The sequence below is a fragment of the Aethalodelphis obliquidens genome, unplaced genomic scaffold (assembly GCF_003676395.1).
Source record: "Aethalodelphis obliquidens isolate GAN/ISIS:26980383/991018 unplaced genomic scaffold, ASM367639v1 scaffold25, whole genome shotgun sequence".
Classification (NCBI taxonomy): domain Eukaryota; kingdom Metazoa; phylum Chordata; class Mammalia; order Artiodactyla; family Delphinidae; genus Aethalodelphis; species Aethalodelphis obliquidens.
This window is the reverse complement of record NW_020837969.1, coordinates 5,207,099-5,224,875: the sequence shown is the minus strand read 5'-3', so window position 1 is coordinate 5,224,875 and position 17,777 is coordinate 5,207,099. Positions and strand designations below refer to the sequence as shown.

The window sequence follows — 17,777 nt, the reverse complement described above, 5'->3', positions numbered from 1 at the left end:
ATGATTAGGTAGTGCTGCATAATGTATTCAGGATGCTAAAGTTTTTATGATTACAATGTAAAAACTGTTTTGCGTCTAATAAGTATCCTTTATCAGAATAGTAAACAGTCCATATGCTTATCTCATGTCACTATCATAAAGCATATTAGAATTCTGATAACCAACTAATGACTACAGAGCAGAGATATGACAAACCAACATGTTCAAGGAAAAAAGGATTGTTTCAGAGTCCTAGATTATTCCAGGGGTTTAAAAAAATGGCACTGATATAAATATCTTTGTGATGTAAGAGCAAATCTATTGGTCACACAACCTTGAAATGTTTGGTTAAGTCCTATTTTATGTAAATTGAATACACAGACATAAAATACATAGATGTAAAACTGACTTTCATTCCAAATTAAACTTCAACCTCAAAGTAGTTTTACATTTATCTGAGATATCTTATGAATTTATTATGTTTAAAAGAAAAATAAATACATTCATTAGTAAAGGATCGTTTCTGCTATTCTGACGAAGGCATTATGAGAATATAAGTGTAAAACAGGGTAGGACATTATACATGATGGTGGATTAGAGTCTTAACATTTCGTTTAAAACCTCATTCTGAATGCCTCATTAGTGGAGAACTTCAGCTTGTCCTCTTCCTTCCACAAAAACAATGTTTTAAGTTGAATATACAAATAAATTAGTGATTAAGTAAAACTAAGAGGATTTAAATGCCAAAGATTCTTAAAATCTAAATTATGATCAGTAATAATGGTGAAAGTGAAATCCTGACCATTACCTGCTTGATAAGATCAGTTCATAGTAATTTAATTGTAGTTAAACCACGTGTTGTTTGCTACCTTTACAGCCATTTGTGTAGTGCTAAAAAAGACAACACACACCAGAGCCTTGTGGTTCCACCCTTTGCTGTAATTTCATGCCAACAGTTGAAGATCACTGCAGATATTTAGGGAATAGAATTAGGTGCCCATTCTGTCCATGCCTACAGGGAGATTCACTGAAATGAATTTTGAAGAATGAAATATAGAAATATCTCAATTATAAATGCACATTTTCTTCACTTGAAATGTATTTCTTATATATTCGTGTAAAACTTCAGCTACTTTCTTAGCCTAAGTGCCTGAGGAGGAATGGGCACAAGACAGGGCACCTTTATTGGCAACCCCACTTGTAAGTTATGTGAACTTGGAAAGGTCATTTAACTTCTCGAAGCTGTATATTTCTTTAACAACCTGTAAATTCAGGGTAACATTTGACCCATTAATTCATGGGACTGTTTTAAAAATTGTGTAAGCTAACGTATACGATTGTGATATGTATTTTGATTGCTGTGTGGATGTGAGTTATTATTATTTGCATATATTCTCAGGATTCTAGATGTGTTCCAGAATACTTCCTACTCTATGTAGATAATCTCAACGTATGGCCTCAATGTATCCCAGTATTACCATTTTGACCAGTTTCTTCTCTAAAAAGACATTTGTTTATGCAGTTTGGATGAAAGCCTTTTATTAGGTAAAATGTCACACTGGCAGAAATATTTTGCACAATGTATAACTATTTTAAGAGAGAGAGAGAATTCTGTACTACCTATATATACTACAGTTTTTCTACTTCTTATGACATCTCTCGACCCTACATTAAGAACCAGCATTATAGAAGAAATATAAAGTGGTTTAGAATTGCTTATTTCATTTTTATATATTTATAAATTACTTAATTAAAGTCTGTCATAGTGGAAATGATAGAAAGATGTACAGGTCAGCTCAGAAAAACCTAAGAATTTATGTTTAACTGGCAATTAGATATATGTACTTAGAGCTTAGGAGAGCCCCTTAAAGGCCAGCGGTATTAAAGTTGGAATTAAATTCTTGGGCATTGATGAGAATACTTGGTGAGCTCATTCTGAATGAAAACAGAACACGCCTAATAATAGAAACCTGGGCAACAGGAACGTATAAGGGGTGAAAAAAGGCACGTGAACCAGTGAATATGTTTGGGAAGAAGTCTGACCCTCCATGGAGAACCAGGAGGGGAACTGTTAAGCCAAGGGAATCAAAAGAAAGAGAGGAGGGCTTCCCTGGTGGCGCAGTGGCTGAGAGTCCGCCTGCCGAGGCAGGGGACGCAGGTTCGTGCCCCGGTCTGGGAGGATCCCACAGGCCGCGGAGCGGCTGGGCCCGTTAGCCATGGCCACTGAGCCTGCGCGTCCGGAGCCTGTGCTCCGCAACGGGAGAGGCCACAACAGTGAGAGGCCCGCGAACCGCAAAAACAAACAAACAAACAAAAAACAAAGAGAGGAGAGCTTCAAGAAGGTGGGTGTGGTCACAGGGTCAAAGGTCTTCAAGCGCGCTAAGGACTGAGTGGAGATAACTGGGTACCAGAGTGAGTCTGAGGGCTGGAGCAGGTGGGAATGAAGAAACAAGAAGGGTGGTCTCATGCGATTGGAAAGAAAGGGATGAGACGGGTCAGGCCATGAGGGCATTTCTGCTTACAGAATGCGTGTAATAACCACTGCAAGATGGGGCATCGTCTCAAGTGACTCAAGGCAGAACAGGGCCTGAGAGCGACGGATAAGGCACTATGAGATAACAGCTATTGTAGAAGAGTGAGTGATGCTTTCCCACCTCCAGACCTCAGCGGCATCCTTCCTTTCAATGACTGCTGCCATTCCAGGTTCCACCCTGGCATGGTTTCCAAAGGGGAAAGAGACCACAGTGAGTGTTATCAGTGATCGTGGACAGATTTCGGCCATTCCTGGGTGGACAGTGTCCCCATTCAGGACCTGCCCCAAAGCACCAGGTGTGTATTCAGGAAGTAGGGCTTCGAAGAATGTTCTAGTGAGATGGAGATCAGTCAAATGCATATTAAGAGGCATCTTCCTGGTAAAATAAGCCTGGCGCTATACTTTCAAAGGGTGGAAGGGATTTGTGTTGGTGAATACACTGACTAAAAGGATAAAGGGACAGGTAAAGAGGCACTGAAAAAACAAATCACTGTTCAGAGAACTGTTTTTTTCCTGTAAGTTGAAGATTTTTCATAGGCATTAAAACTGTGGTGCAGTTTGAGAGAAAAATTATTTCTAATTAAGGAAAATAAATATTTAATTATTGATGTCATAGAAATGTCTCTTGTTTGTGTCCAAGTAGGCAATTTGACAGCTCAATTCAGTTAATTTGATCAAAAGGAAGAAACAGGCTGAAGATTAAAGTAAAAACCCTTTTCTTCTGTTTGAAACACACCTTCCACCTCCAAATTTTGACCTGAGATTTTCAGGCAGTTTCCTTAACTTTCTAATTGACTGTGTCAATTTAAGGGTCCAGAGAAAGATGCTTTTGACCAATATTAAAGGGAAAAAGATTTTTGATAATTGAGTTTTATTCATCTGCTGACTTCAGAAGAATTAGAAACATCTACTGAGATGTGCTGTATGTGTGGACAGTAAGACGTAATTGTGCCAATGCCAGCTGCTGTCACACATTAAAGGAGCCGCTCTCATTTCCCACCTCCTTTCTGCACTAGCTTTAAATGTGAGTATTGATTGACTTTTTTTTTCATTTAAAATGATTAAATACAGTTTCTACTCCTTTTTAATAAGTATAATAAATTCCACTTTCTTTTTTACAGACCAATTTGTGAATTTTACATTGCTATATTTAATCCCTATGTTACTAAGAATGTCTATAGCCCTTTTTCCTAATTAGATAGTATGCTCAGAAAATGTAAACTTTTTTTGAGCTGAAAAATATTAATAATTAGAATCACATTATAAACTCACATGTTTCCCTAAATAAATAAACTTTTCAAATAACTGGCAACTTCCCTTTTCTACTAGAGATATAAGAATAACCAAGATCTTAGTCTTAAAAAGAGACAGACATTAATTAGAGTCCTGCATCTGTGCTACTTCTGTGATTTGGAAAAATTACCTAACTTCTCTTAGCTGCTGTTTCATGATTTATGAAATAGGGATAATAATGGTGGTGATTTCATGGCAGTGTTGTTTGGATGATTCTTCTTCCTCTTCTTTAAAACTGAGTTGAGTCTTTGTTAGAGGAATTACAATTTTTTAACTTATTTAAAATCTTTCTTTGTTCAGTTTTCAATAACTATTTATTGAGAACGTATAGGTCATCAGTCATCTCAAGCCAACAGTCATCTCAAGATAACAGTCATCAATCAATGACTCTTGTCCCTAGTTTTAGTTAAGCAAAACTAACAATGAGAGCGAATTAGGGAAAAAAAAATCTCTGTGTATGTATGATGATACTAGGTTAGAATTTTAAACACAGCAAATAGTTTACCACAAATGCTCTTGGTAAGCAAGAACCTGCAGTTTAACTCCCTTATGAAATCTGTGCTTGTCATTTATATAAAGACTGAAACCAACACAGTGACTATAATTTTCTCTCAGAAGAGTTAAGGTCTATCCAAACACATCAGTCTTTGAAACAATAAATAGATTCTTTATATTTTAATGCAGTAAAAATCCTTATACTCTTGTCAGATTGTTTTGTTCTTTAATGTGTGCACAATTGTACTCTCTATTTTAAATTTAAACTCATAGAGTGCAAAATTTATGTACTATGTTCAGCTTTAGCTAATAATTCTATGTATATACGTGCACCTAGTAAATACTAATGGATGTATTTAGTATCGTCATCCATCATTAATGGATGATAAATATAACTTGATATTTTGAACATCATGATTTTCCTAAAATAGTTTTATACCATAAAGTGAATTGTTGTTGAACAACAGATGGTATTAGCTTGTATATAATTAAGCATCTAAATAATAATAAAATTCACTATGGAAACTGATGCTATACTATCAGCATATGCCTATTAAAAGAGTTGCTGGTTTTGGAGAAGATCAAAAGAATTTACATAAAGATGGCATTTAAACAAAGATGGAAATTGAAAAAATTTTTTGATTGTGTATTCAGTAAAAACTGTAATAAACAAGAGGAAATGACAAACATTTCCAACAGACAGGTCCCCATTTGCTATCTACTGGAATTCTTTAATAAGAATATTTAACAGTCCATTCCCACCAACAAGAATGGACTTCAAATAAAGCCACATTTTGAAACAACAGGTCGTTTACACCAGCATAGCAACAGTTGTAAAACAACAATTCCTATTTCTACTTCTCTTGCAGGCTATGCAAGAAAAAGGTGTAGAACTTCCTTTCTGAGAAGATCCTGGATTACAGTTTAGTACCAAATTCAAGAGAATGTTTGAGTGGATAAAAATATGACACAAAAAGTGCCTTCCTTTACAACTTTTTATCTCAAAATATGACCAGTTTCTCTCCAGAGAATAATATTTCACTACCATGTGTAATTTAAATATTCCAACCCTGAGTCCGTTAATTAAGTGTAGACACATCTGTAGCCCCTGGACAGCACGGCTAATAACTGCAAAGTCAGACAGAAAAACTGCACAACATTTAAAGAAATAATCCCTAAACATGTGAAAAGATGAAAATTGAGGGTTTATTTTAACCTTTTAACTGAGTATATTAACCACATGGCCAGCTATCAAGGGTCTATGGAACTTAAACTGGGTCTGGGAAGACAGCAGGTCCTAACAGATTTACATCTGGTATTGAATTCATTTTACATGTTTTTATAAATAAAATGTACATACAGTGCTACAATTAAAATAAAAACCCCAATTCAGGAGTTTTAGAAATACTGAATAAAACTTGTGGACATGATCAGTACATTAAGTTGGAAAAAAATGGTATGTTTAACAGATGCATTAACTTCTGATAACTGGTATTGGTATAGAGTTCTTTTCCCACATCTGGATAAAACCTGATTTCCAACAACCATGCTTGCCAAATATTACTTAGCTAAAGATTCAGAACAAATCGCATTCCACTTGTTAAATACATATGAATGTAATAAAGTAATCCTTCAGACTGCTGGTGTTCTGTTTAATTAATGGAAGAACTATCCCTGTCGGCAGTGCAAAATAATACTTCTAAGTTTCATTCCAGAGTTGTACATTCTACTTAGGTTTAAGTGAATTTTGCAGTAAAAGACAATTTTAGGAAACACTTGAACTCCAATATGATCTGGCATGCTTTTGCTAGTCTATATGCTCATATGATTTCTTTATAAGATAACACAAACATAGAATAGCTATTTCTAAGACAGCAACACAGAATTTTAAATAATGTGGTTCATGTACGTCAGAATGAGGAAAGGAGGTTTAGGGCCCAGACTGAGCTGCTCCTTCAGTTGATACTAATGAACACATACAGTTTCTCCAGTTCTAACTCCAAGATGTCCAAGGAAAGCCCATAGATTTAGCAGTTATCTTTTCATTCCTATCTTCAGTGACACTATTCAACAACAATACCAACATTTAAATAATTTTTTGTCCATATGTTTGGCTCAAAAACAGATGACTTTCTTCTGCTTCTACTTTGGCCATCAAATAATTTACGTTCTGCAAAATCCACTTTCTACTTTTTGGTGATGTGTCTTAAACGTACAATTTCTCATGAGAAAATACACTTAAAGCATATGTTTAGGAAAGAGGTCAAGAAGACATCCGATCTGGGTAACTTTTCAAAGTCACTTAGGTATTAGTTGGGAAGGACTTCGGAGTGGTTGTTATGGATTAGCTCACTCTGGAATGCTCAGTGCATGTGGTTTTACTTTTCAACTCACGGCTGGCTTCCTCACACACGCTGATAACCTGTCCTTCATGGAACCCCATAAAATTTTTCTATGAAGTTTCTACTAAAAACTTGGGTTCTACATTACTTAAGGTACATTGTTATGTGGTTCTAACTGGTGACTTGCTGCCAAAAGATGTGTCTGGAATTTCTGGAACAAAACACTTTTTTCTTTCCCCTTCAGAAAATATCGGTAAGAAACTTCCTTTTATGTTTGAAAGCAATCTTCACATGCTCCCATTTATACTATATGGAAAATATAAAAAAAACAGATAAACTCAGGAAAGAGTGTTACCTGAGTGCAAGCTTTTACAAGCTGCAAAATCAGTAAAAAGGTCAAAGGCAAATGAAAACAGTGCCATCAGGAATTTCGTGTCTTGTTCTCCTTGGTTTGTAATCCTCCTTGATAAACACTACTTAGTAGGTGCTTCACCACATTTGCTTAATTGAATTTAAATTCAAATGATCCCTTTTACCTTAAAAAATAAATCTGAGTGGGAGAAGGGCATGATATTACAAAATCAAAGGGAGAAATGGGCGGGATATCAACGACTGAATATTGGCTTTCCCTGGGTATTAGCTTCCGATCTCTCTCCTGAGACAAGAATTCTCTCAGCAGTAGCAACCACGTAACGGCTTCAAACCACATTCATCAACACGAGGTTTCCTCCCAAATCTATAGCTGGAGATCCAATCACTGCTGTAGAATTCTAGAACTATATGCCCAGTCTTCCTCTGGCATCTCCACCTAAATACCCCTCAGATGCTTCAAAACCAGCCTATTCGAAACTCTGCCTTTGACTCCAAATCTGTTCCCTTTTATTTAAGTATTTAATTAGCGCCCAGCGTTCACTACGTGCCAACTACCGCGCTATTATGGCCCATGGTAATAACCAAACACAGCCTTTGCTTTCACGGGGTTTAGAGCCTGGGGAATAAAATAATCTGACAGACAGATAAGGTAATGATGCTCTATTGTATGGGTAATAAAGGGTGCTATCGGAGCACAGGACAGGATGCTGTGAAGGCGACGTTTATGTCTAGGCCTAAGGATGTGTAGAAATCAGCTTGATAAGTGGGGACGTGGTGGTGATGTGTAAGGAGGTGTTTCAAACCCAGGATGCAGTACTGGAATGACTTGGAGGTAAGAGATTTTGACATAATTTAAAGAGTAAAGGAATTGGGGTATTTGTGGAAAGCAGTTTTTGCGGGAAAGAGCAGAGACGATTGAAGCTGCAGATTTAAGTAGCAGCCAGATCATGGAGGGCCCAGGAAACCATGTTAAAGGATTTACACTAAAGAAGACACCTGAAGAGGAGCGTCGTTCAAAACATTTCACAACTTAGAAGGTTGGTATCAACCGATCGGAAGAGATGCTAGCCTGAGCAGTCCAATCAGAGAAGGCCAGCTTATCAATACCCTCGCGGTACGCTGGCTCCGTCGCAACGGGCAGCGTTACAGGAGAGTTTTGAGCAGCATCTGATTTCTCATTTAGAAGAGAAAAAACTCACTGCTTATAATGTGGCAAAGGGATTGGAGGGAAGTAGGGAGGAGGTATGACCTCAGTTAGTGGGCTGGTCCATGCGTCATGCCCCAGGTGATTGACGCATGCAGCCCAGATCAGAGTGGAGTCAGCAGAATGAAGACACAGACAGGTTCTAGAGACGTTTGGAAGGTAGAGTTAACAGGAATTATTGACCGGGCTTCTGGTGAAAGCAAGAATAATCAGACCGACCAACTAAAAGAACGGCATCATCTACTAAGAGAACGCTGGAAAAAGAAAAAGATTCATTGACTTTTTTGTTTATTTGTGAGGGTGGGTGGAGGTGGGAGACAGGCCGTAACTCCAGCGTGACACAGGCTGACTCTGACCTGTCTGGGGAAAGCTGAGTCACGAGGCTGAGTTGGTTGTGCGGAAACCACGAGAGAGGTCTGAGCTGGAGATAAAGATTTGGGAGTAATCACCAGGAAGGGCAGAAAGAGAAGGTGAGGAAAGAGGGTGTGTAGAGTCAGAGGCGGGTGTCCGGAGCGGAACTCGGAAGACTAAGTACTTCCTTCCCAACTGACTTCAAACTTTTAACTCCAAAATTCTGCACATCTTTAAAAACTTGAAATGCTAAAATGAAAACTACTCCGTTGTTACACATTGTAAAGCCACTGCTATGCAGATCAGAATTTATAAGAATTGTGATTATCGCAAGTATCAAGTCTATCGAAAAAATCCAAACAAAATGTGAAAACATAAACCAACAAGAAACCAGACAGACTTCAAAAATGGCATAGGCAAATCCCGATTTTTTTTTCATATGAGCAGGTAATTGGGAGGAAGCAGGTAAAATGAATCATAGCAACATCATAAATGTACTATAAAAGTAATCCTAAATTCTGTGAAGCATGGAGGTGAAAGGAGATTAAATACAGCTCAAGTACCATAATAATAAACAGTATTGTCTAGGACACATGTCATACTGCTGAACTGAATTATTTTAAAATATACACAATTAAAGGTATTCAAAAAAATTTATTTTAATTCCAAAATCCCTCATGTTTATTTTCTCTAACTTTGAAAAAGATAGCGTTTTCTTTTCAAGAGACTCAGAAGGCCGCCATGCCTTTGATAGAGTTTGGCTTGAATATAAAAACAGCATCATGTTTTTAAATCTTAGTATCTTTTTAAAATGAATATTACTTTCTGCAGAATACGCTACCGGCATAAGCATTTCTATTTGACCTTTAAAACGTGGCTTGGATGCCACTCTGCAAAGAGAGTTCACGAAGCATCAATTACTCTTTCGGTGATGGTCTACCATGGAAAGCACCAACTACTGGGACGTTAACTTCGTTCCCCAGAGACAAGACAAGCAAGTGTGAGCGGGACTAAGGCCCTCTGAAGGCCGCAGGGATGAAGGCGCCCGGGTGCAGGGCTCACGCAGAGCCCGGCCTACCGCCTTGCTGAGGTAGCTGGCGCTGGTGTTCGTGCACCGCTGGCCCTCGCTGTTGCAGCAGCCGCCGCATCTGTAGACGGACACGCACGGAGGCTTGAAGAAGGTGTTTGTCGCTGCTCCGAACTCCTTCCCCACATCCACGCACACTTCCCGCGGCACGCACTGGGTCTTCCTCCACTCAGTATCGATACCTGTCGGGTCACAGGGAAGGCCGTGAGTCGCACGGAAGCCGCCAAGGCGGAGACACCCACAGCAGCTGGAAGCCACTCACATTTGATTTCAGAGTGAAGAGTTAAGTACAATGCATAACTTTAGAGGAAGAGTTGATGGGATCCTATATCGCCCCGTGAACTGGAATAGGATATAATCTTTAACAGAGCAGCTAAAGGTATTCTCTAAAAGAAAAAACAGCTAACATCCAGACGCTTTCTCAAAATGAGAATAGAATATTGATTCTACGGCCCTTATGTTTGGTTTTCTTTACTTAAGAAAACGAACATTTAACATACAGATGTTTATAAAACCCACAGAGATTCGTGCTCATTTACTATCATACGTAGCAATTTTGACGTCTCAGAGCAAACATAAACGTGTTTAATTTTTCTTTTTTAAACTGAGATGTAAATGAGAGGACGGCTTTGGTTTTGGGTTCAATTCAAAACTCATTTTCAGGCAGGCGATCTGGCAACCTCGGTAGTGTCCTGGTGATAGGTACTTGAAGTGAGAGGGTATTTTCCAGCAACTGGGACATGCATCCTGTACTTAAGCTTTTTCAGGAAAGTCAAAATCTAGTCCTTTCATGATCTCTCTTAGAATTCTGTTCCCAATGAGTCAGTGCTTTACGTATAACACTGCTGACTCTTTAAAGACTGCATTAAAAATGATGTACTTCTTAAATGTTCTAGTTTCTTTTCCCCCTATTTCCCCTCAAATAAAGTTTTGGGGGAAAAAAAGATATAAACTACTGCTATTCAACCATAAAACCATTTTGCTTGTTTGCTTTTGTTCTCAAAATAATTTGCAATCTCAAACCTTTACAGCAGTTAACATCCAACAACAGGAAGGAATTAACGTTTTGAAAGTGTCCACCTATTTATGCTATGGCATTTTGAGCAACATCATAATTTTTTGTGGCTGTAGCTTTACCAAAGTCCTGCTCTCAAGCAAGTTCCCGAAGCAACACAGAAGCAAGTAGCAGTTGATAAGGTGATTTTGGATGATTTAGAAATTAAACGTTTCTATATCCAAAGCTAAAGAAAATTTATGCGCAATTATTTTTATGATGCAGAATGTTTAAGTGATTAAACTGGTATAGTGTGTAAAATTGATCTGTATGTTTTAAAATTTTTTCCGATGGGACATCACCTCGATTAAAAAAAAAATTACAGTGTGTTGATATGCACGCACCTCCCTGTCTTTATTTTTCAAGAAATCATCTTAACCACTCACAGTGAAACCATAAACTTCTGTAGTTTGAAAATAATTCTTTATTTTGTTGTTTTATTTACTTTCGGCCCTAAAGGTATTCAGTGGTATCACAAATGCTGAAATTAAAGGACCAGAGTGACAGCTTTCCCTGGGTTGACATGTGAAGCTTACTATATATTTTCTTTCCCATACTTACTTTTTAAGATCTCTGCGTTGTAGTGTGCTGCGGCAAACTTTAGAGCCCCTTCTGTTCTCGCATTGGCGTTGGCCTGCTCTTTACTGTGTTGCCAGCCACCTTTCCTTAACTGACACTTGTACATTTTCCAGGATTCAGGGTAGAGCAGAGTCATGAGCTCGTCTACACTGGACGCCGACCGCAGCTGCTCCTCCAGCTCTCTGCCTGCATAAGCCTGTCAAAGTGGCGTGCAAGATCGGTTACCTGTCAGAGTAGGCATGTGGGACAGATGCACCAGAAAACCTTTAGCCTTGCTTTATATCTGTCTATCTACCTATACAAATAAATAAAAAAATATATATATATACATAATATATGCATTAGAAAACCTTTAGGCTTGTTATATATGTATAAATATATATGTATATATAGTTATATATGCTAAATTTCTATTAAAATATTAATTTTCCCCAAATTAACTATTCTTGGTAAAATTACATTCATCTTTTAATTTGAATCAATACAATTAAAATGAAATTAAATACCACAATTAAAATGTAAAATACATACTTAGTTTTTTGTTTGTTTGTTTTTTGTTTTTTTGCGGTACGCGGGCCTCTCACCGTTGTGGCCCCTCCCGTCGCGGAGCACAGGCTCTGGACGCGCAGGCTCAGCGGCCATGGCTCACGGGCCCAGCCGCTCTGCGGCATGTGGGATCTTCCCGGACCGGGGCACGAACCCATGTCCCCTGCATCGGCAGACGGACTCCCAACCACTGCGCCACCAGGGAAGCCCCCTACTTGTCTTTTGATGGACAAAGTATGCATTTGGGGGACTTCATAGCTAGAAACAGAATTGACAGTTCAGGAGGTATGTATTTATAAATACGGCCAAACCATTTTCCAAAGTGATTGCACCAACTGACAATTTATACTTCCGAGGGCTGTTCCCTGGCTCCATGCCCTTGCCCACAACTAGCAGTTTTTAAACTTTAGTCACTCTCCTAAGTATGGGATACTAACTCATTGTGGTTTTAATGAGTAATGCCTGGAGGACCGATGACATTGAACACTTTCATTTTATTTGGACACGGGGTTACCCTCTCTTAAGATGTGCCAATTAAAAGGTTTTGATCCATTTCTGTTGGCTGTTTTATTTGTTGTTGATTTATAAGAGTAAGATGTATTCTGGATACAGGTTCTTTGTCAAATATGTGTATTGCAAACATCTTCCACTACGAAACTTGTAATTTTACTCTCTCAATGGTGTTTTTTGATGAAGTAAAATTCTTAATATTAATGATGTTTGAACTTTTCTTTACGGTCAGTGCTTTTGGTGTATTTAAAAAAAATCTTTACCGCAAAGTCATGAAAATATTATCTTATGTTGTCTTCTAGAATCTTTATTATTTTACTTTTCAAACGTGGACCTACGATTAACTTAGACTTGATGTTTTAGTATAGTGTGAGGTTGAGGTCCTGATTCTCTTTTTTCCCACATCTAATTTTAATGAAAAGCCCACACTTTTGCCATAGCACTGCACTAGTTCCTTTGCTGTGAATCATGTGACTATTTACATTGGGTCTGCTTTGGAACTTTCGTTCCACTGGTCCTTTTTCTTTTTTTAAAATTTATTTATTTATTATTTATTTATTTGTTTTTGGCTGCGTTGGGTCTTCGTTGCTGCACGCGGGCTTTCTCTAGTTGCAGCGAGCGGGGGCTACTCTTCATTGCGGTGCGCGGGCTTCTCATTGCAGTGGCTTCTCTTTGTTGCAGAGCACGGGCTCTAGAGCGCAGGCTCAGTAGTTGTGGCGTACGGGCTTAGCTGCTGCACGGCATGTGGGATCTTCCCGGACCAGGGCTCGAACCCGTGTCCCCTGCATTGGTTTACATTAGGCACTCAAGGATAGCAATAGCTTAGTAATAGTAGTAGTGGTGGTAATAGCAGTAAACATGTGGGCAATAATTATATTAAGGGATATTCATTAAACTCCATAAAAGGTTCAGTTCTTAAAGCATACTTTAACATTAATTCCTATTCACTTAAAACCTGTGTTCCTTGTGAAATCTTGTTTTCTCCCACCACGTCTACACAGTACTTAAAATCACATAATGCATACACAGAGATACGTTTCTAACAAAATATCTAACTGAATTCTGATTTTTCTAGGACAGATCATGTTTTGGAGAACCACACATACCTCATATAGAATAACACTAAGAACATGTGTTTGGGGCACAGATATACCTGCGTTTGAATCTCACCTTCACTTACTATGAGTGTGACCTTTGAGGCTCATTTTCCCCTGTGAAATGTGACGACTGCTGTAAAAATGAGCTACTTTGAAATAAAGTATGTAAATAGCCCAGTGCTTATTTATAGTAGGTTTTTCATAAGTGTAGAAAATGCTGATATTAATAATACCCTAAGCCTCTGGTTTCCCATTTATAAATGTAGATATTAAAATGTATTGTGCAAAGCTTCTGTGTATGTAAATAAGACAGTATTTGGAAAGGTAAAGCTCATAGGAAGAAGGCTGGTACACTAAGCAGACACTTGTCCCTAATAAGATGCTTAAAATAAATACCAAAGGGAAAATTTTATGCTTTTACAACTTTTTACTGAATGACTACTCTGTGCCAAAGACTGTTCTAGGCATGCTAGTTATAACCAAGATTTCATTGAGTTTACCTGCTAGAAATGATATATAATTTTTTGAGGGCTGAGAATATTAATTATAAGATCCTCAAACTTGTTTTTTCCCAAAGAATTTGCTAATTTTAAGGCATACCTGTTTTGTATATTGCAATTACGTCCAGATTAAATTTTTTGTTCCTTATGTGCTTCTATGTCTAAAAGGTTCCAGATTATTTACCAAAGTGTCGGCGGGGGTGGGGGGAATTTGTTGCTATGAAACAATGTTGAGTAAAGCAAAGTTGACTTATTTAACCAGAAGTACTGTGTCTGAAAACACAAAAATTTTATTTTGCATTTTTACTAACCTTTGAGCTCTTAAATTTCTCTTTATAATTAAAACCCATTCAAGGATTTTTTTTCAAAATAGCAGAAGCATAAATTCTAAGCATGCTTTTACTTATAAATTCATTTACTCAACTACTTATTTTTCTTTGGTACTGATTTTGGACCACAGTTGCACTCTGGCTCTGAAAGGGGTGTGCGTATGTGTGAGTGTGTGTGTGAGTCTGTGTGACAGTGTGTGTGTGTGTGTGAGAGTGCATGTGTGTGTGTGTGGTGGGGTATGCTGAGCATACACACTCAGTAGGTAACCGAGCTAGAAGAATGATGAGGGTCTGCTGCGTTCAGCGCAGATGAATGATGAGAGTTCAGCGTTCCGGATCTGGAATGTTTTCTGGGGACAGGACCTCTCAGTTTTGGGGGAACCACAGCCATTCCCTTATCAAGCCAGGTACTCCTAGATCCCCAGCTGCTTACTTCAGAAACAACTCCGCTCAACCCTGATGAAGTTCTCAGTAGTCTTCCTTAGGGTGTTAGCCAGTGTCAGAATAAGTCTTCCTTTAACAGTGCTCACCACCAGTTCATTTATCCCATGCTGGTTTATTCCCATGCTAATTTCAAACCATCTCCACTTACTTCCATTCCCTCACTCCTGCATTCAGTGGACAAACCTACCTCACACTTCGTAAGGGAAACAGATGTTAAAGAGCAACTCAGATACAGAGCGAGTAAAATGTTTCTCCTCATCCTGTCCAAAGCTAGCAACCCGGGCTTCCCTGGTGGCGCAGTGGTTGGGAGTCCGCCTGCCGATGCAGGGGCGCGGGTTCGTGCCCCGGTCTGGGAAGATTCCACATGCCGCGGAGCGGCTGGGCCCGTGAGCCATGGCCACTGAGCCTGTGCATCCAGAGCCTGTGCTCCGCAACGGGAGAGGCCACAACGGTGAGAGGCCCTCATACCGCAAAAAAACCCAAACCAAACCAAACCAAACCAAAACAAAAAGCTAGCAACCCTACAGGTGCTTGGAACCATCCTGTTCTAGCAACACTACTCCTCTTGTTCAGCCTTTCTCTCGCTCTTTCTCTACTGTACTGTTCCTATTAGCATAGGAAACTGTGGTTCTCCCAGATTTTAAAAAATAAACACAAACAAAAGCATCAACAAGCAGAAGAAAACCCTGTGTAAGCCCACAACCCTACTGAGCTATTGCCATTGTTCTGTTCTCCTTCACAGCTTCCATTCTGGAATGTTCTGTCTGTATCTGTGCTTTTCCTACCTCCTAATCACTTGTCAAGGCTCCCACAATTAACCCACTGGAACTGGCTTCCCACAGCTTCTGTGCGAACCCTCTGTACCCCACCATACTTCACACCTCCGTCCTGCGGATCACCTGCTCTTATTCCAAAACCATGAGTTCTGTTTCTCCCTAAGTCACACTTTTCTGCTATTCCTTCTCCTTTAGTGGCTGTTATTATCAGTAACCTCTGCTGACTTCTCTGATACATAATCCTGAATGTTTGCGTTCTCAGGGCTCAGAAATAGTTCCCTTACATCCTCCTTACACTTCTTTCTGAGTATCGTCATCCATTCCCAACCCTGAGAAAATGATTAGGTTTCTTAAGGTCTCATTCTTAACACATCTAAAACGGAATTGATGAATTTCCTCTCCAAATGCATTTCCTCCCGGGTTTTTCCCAGTTCATTAAAACTTACTAACCTATTGCTCATTCAAGAGTCTGGGAATTAACACTTCTCTCTCTTTCCTTTACTCCTAAATATAATGTATCAGCCAGTACTAATAATCTTACCTCTAAAATATAGCAATTTTTCTCCATGTCCTTTGCTGACCTCCTAGTTTCCACCACCAATATCTCTCGCCTGATTTACTGCATTACCTTCATAACTGATCTTCTCAGCTGCTCTGTTTACCCCCCCAATGGACTCTCCACCCACAAATCACAAGAATCCTTGAAAAACACTCATTGATGGAATGATCCCACTCATCCAGGTTTTGGTGGCTTAGACATCAGATAAAATCCAATCTAAGGCCCTGAGCATCTGACTCCCATCAATGCTCCAATCTCATCTCATATCATTCCCACCCTCAGTCATAGAACACTGGTATCTCCAAAATGCCAAGCTTTTTTCAAATTTAAAACCTCAGAAAAATCTGTTCCATTCCTAAAATTGTATGTCGAGGCACTATACACGGGTGGTGCTTTCTCTTCGTTGAGACTTCAACTGTAAGGTCACATAATTACTGCAGCTTTCCATCCACTGTAACTAGATATCCTAATTGACATAAACTATTTCAGCACCTTTTTGTTTCCTCCATATTATTTCAGACATTGCAAACACTAGCTTATTTACTCTTATTTACTCCCTTGCATGCCTATCTTATTGCCTACTGTCTACTACCTTTGTAGGCTGGCATATGGAATTTAGTCAAAGAATAAATGAAAGAGTAGGATAGGTTAAAATCAGTTTCCTGTCATTTTTCATGACATGGAAGAACTCTATAAATAATGCTTTCCTAAACCCAAAACGTTAGAAAAATATTTAAATGTAATTTAACTCAAATCTTATTAAAATGGCCCCAAAGTAATTATTGATAATGATGTATTTTTTTTCTTAAGATGACAAAGGAAAGATCATTTAGGAAAGAGTTTCCTGTTTAAACTGAATCAAGGAATAAGAAAATAAACACAATTTTCTTTTTAAAAATAATATTGAAAAAAGTACAAGATTTTTATTTTAACTATTTCAACATTTAATATTTAAACTCTTTGACAAGGTTAAGTCAATGGTAGATAGTAAACATAGGAAATCCACAATACTTTAATCTGAATAGTTTTCTCTATCTTATTTTCATACTCAAAAATCATGTATGGATAGGAAAAAAATTTTAAATCCAGGAATACAAGAAAGAAAGAAGGAAAAAAAGAAAGTCTGATCCACACAGACTTCATAAAAAGTCACAAAACAAGTGTTTATCCATGAAAAGATATATAAATAATATTGGATTAAGGAAGACTCTATTCATTTTATATTTTAAGTGGAAATTTTTTAAGCACTTAATTGCATTTTCCCCCTTGAGGTAATGCAAAGTGAATTAAAGCACATGGCCTCAGAAATACATTCTGAAGTCAGTAGTTTGGGGCATGAACAGGAAACACAGAATTATGTTGTAACTGAAACATTACACTTTTAGCTCCTTTTTGCCTCACATCATAAAGGTTATCAAAAGCATTGCAGAGCTCTATAAGGCTGCCATTCATGTTATTCCTCAAACTCAGGGATCTAAAGTCCAGGACGTTGGAGAATGATCTTCCTTTCACCACCTCTGTATCTCTAGTACACAGAGCCTTACTGGACTGTCACATACCCTGTCTGGCCCTAACCTCTTATTGGCTAGAAAAAGTAATAGAAGTTTATAACTATCCCCATTTCATCAGAATGGAAGTCCTGCCACCCAGAAAACAAAGGTGAAAAGGACATAAGGACAGAGGTGCTTGCCAAAGACCCAAAGCAAAAGGGTACCAAACGAAAAACC

The 17,777-nt window shown here is 38.4% G+C and overlaps 1 protein-coding gene across 2 annotated transcripts in view; it reads right to left on the bottom strand.

Moving 5' to 3' along the window:
* The window catches only part of VEGFC (vascular endothelial growth factor C), a 79,997-nt gene that overhangs the window by 19,975 nt on the left and 42,245 nt on the right, over positions 1-17,777 (bottom strand). For both annotated transcript variants that reach the window (XM_027122514.1, XM_027122515.1), the window contains exons 2-3: positions 11,272-11,485; positions 9,648-9,838 (exon numbers count right to left, since the gene is read on the bottom strand). In XM_027122514.1, coding sequence (XP_026978315.1) covers positions 9,648-9,838; positions 11,272-11,485 — 405 coding nt within the window. The remainder of the gene's footprint in view (positions 1-9,647; positions 9,839-11,271; positions 11,486-17,777) is intronic.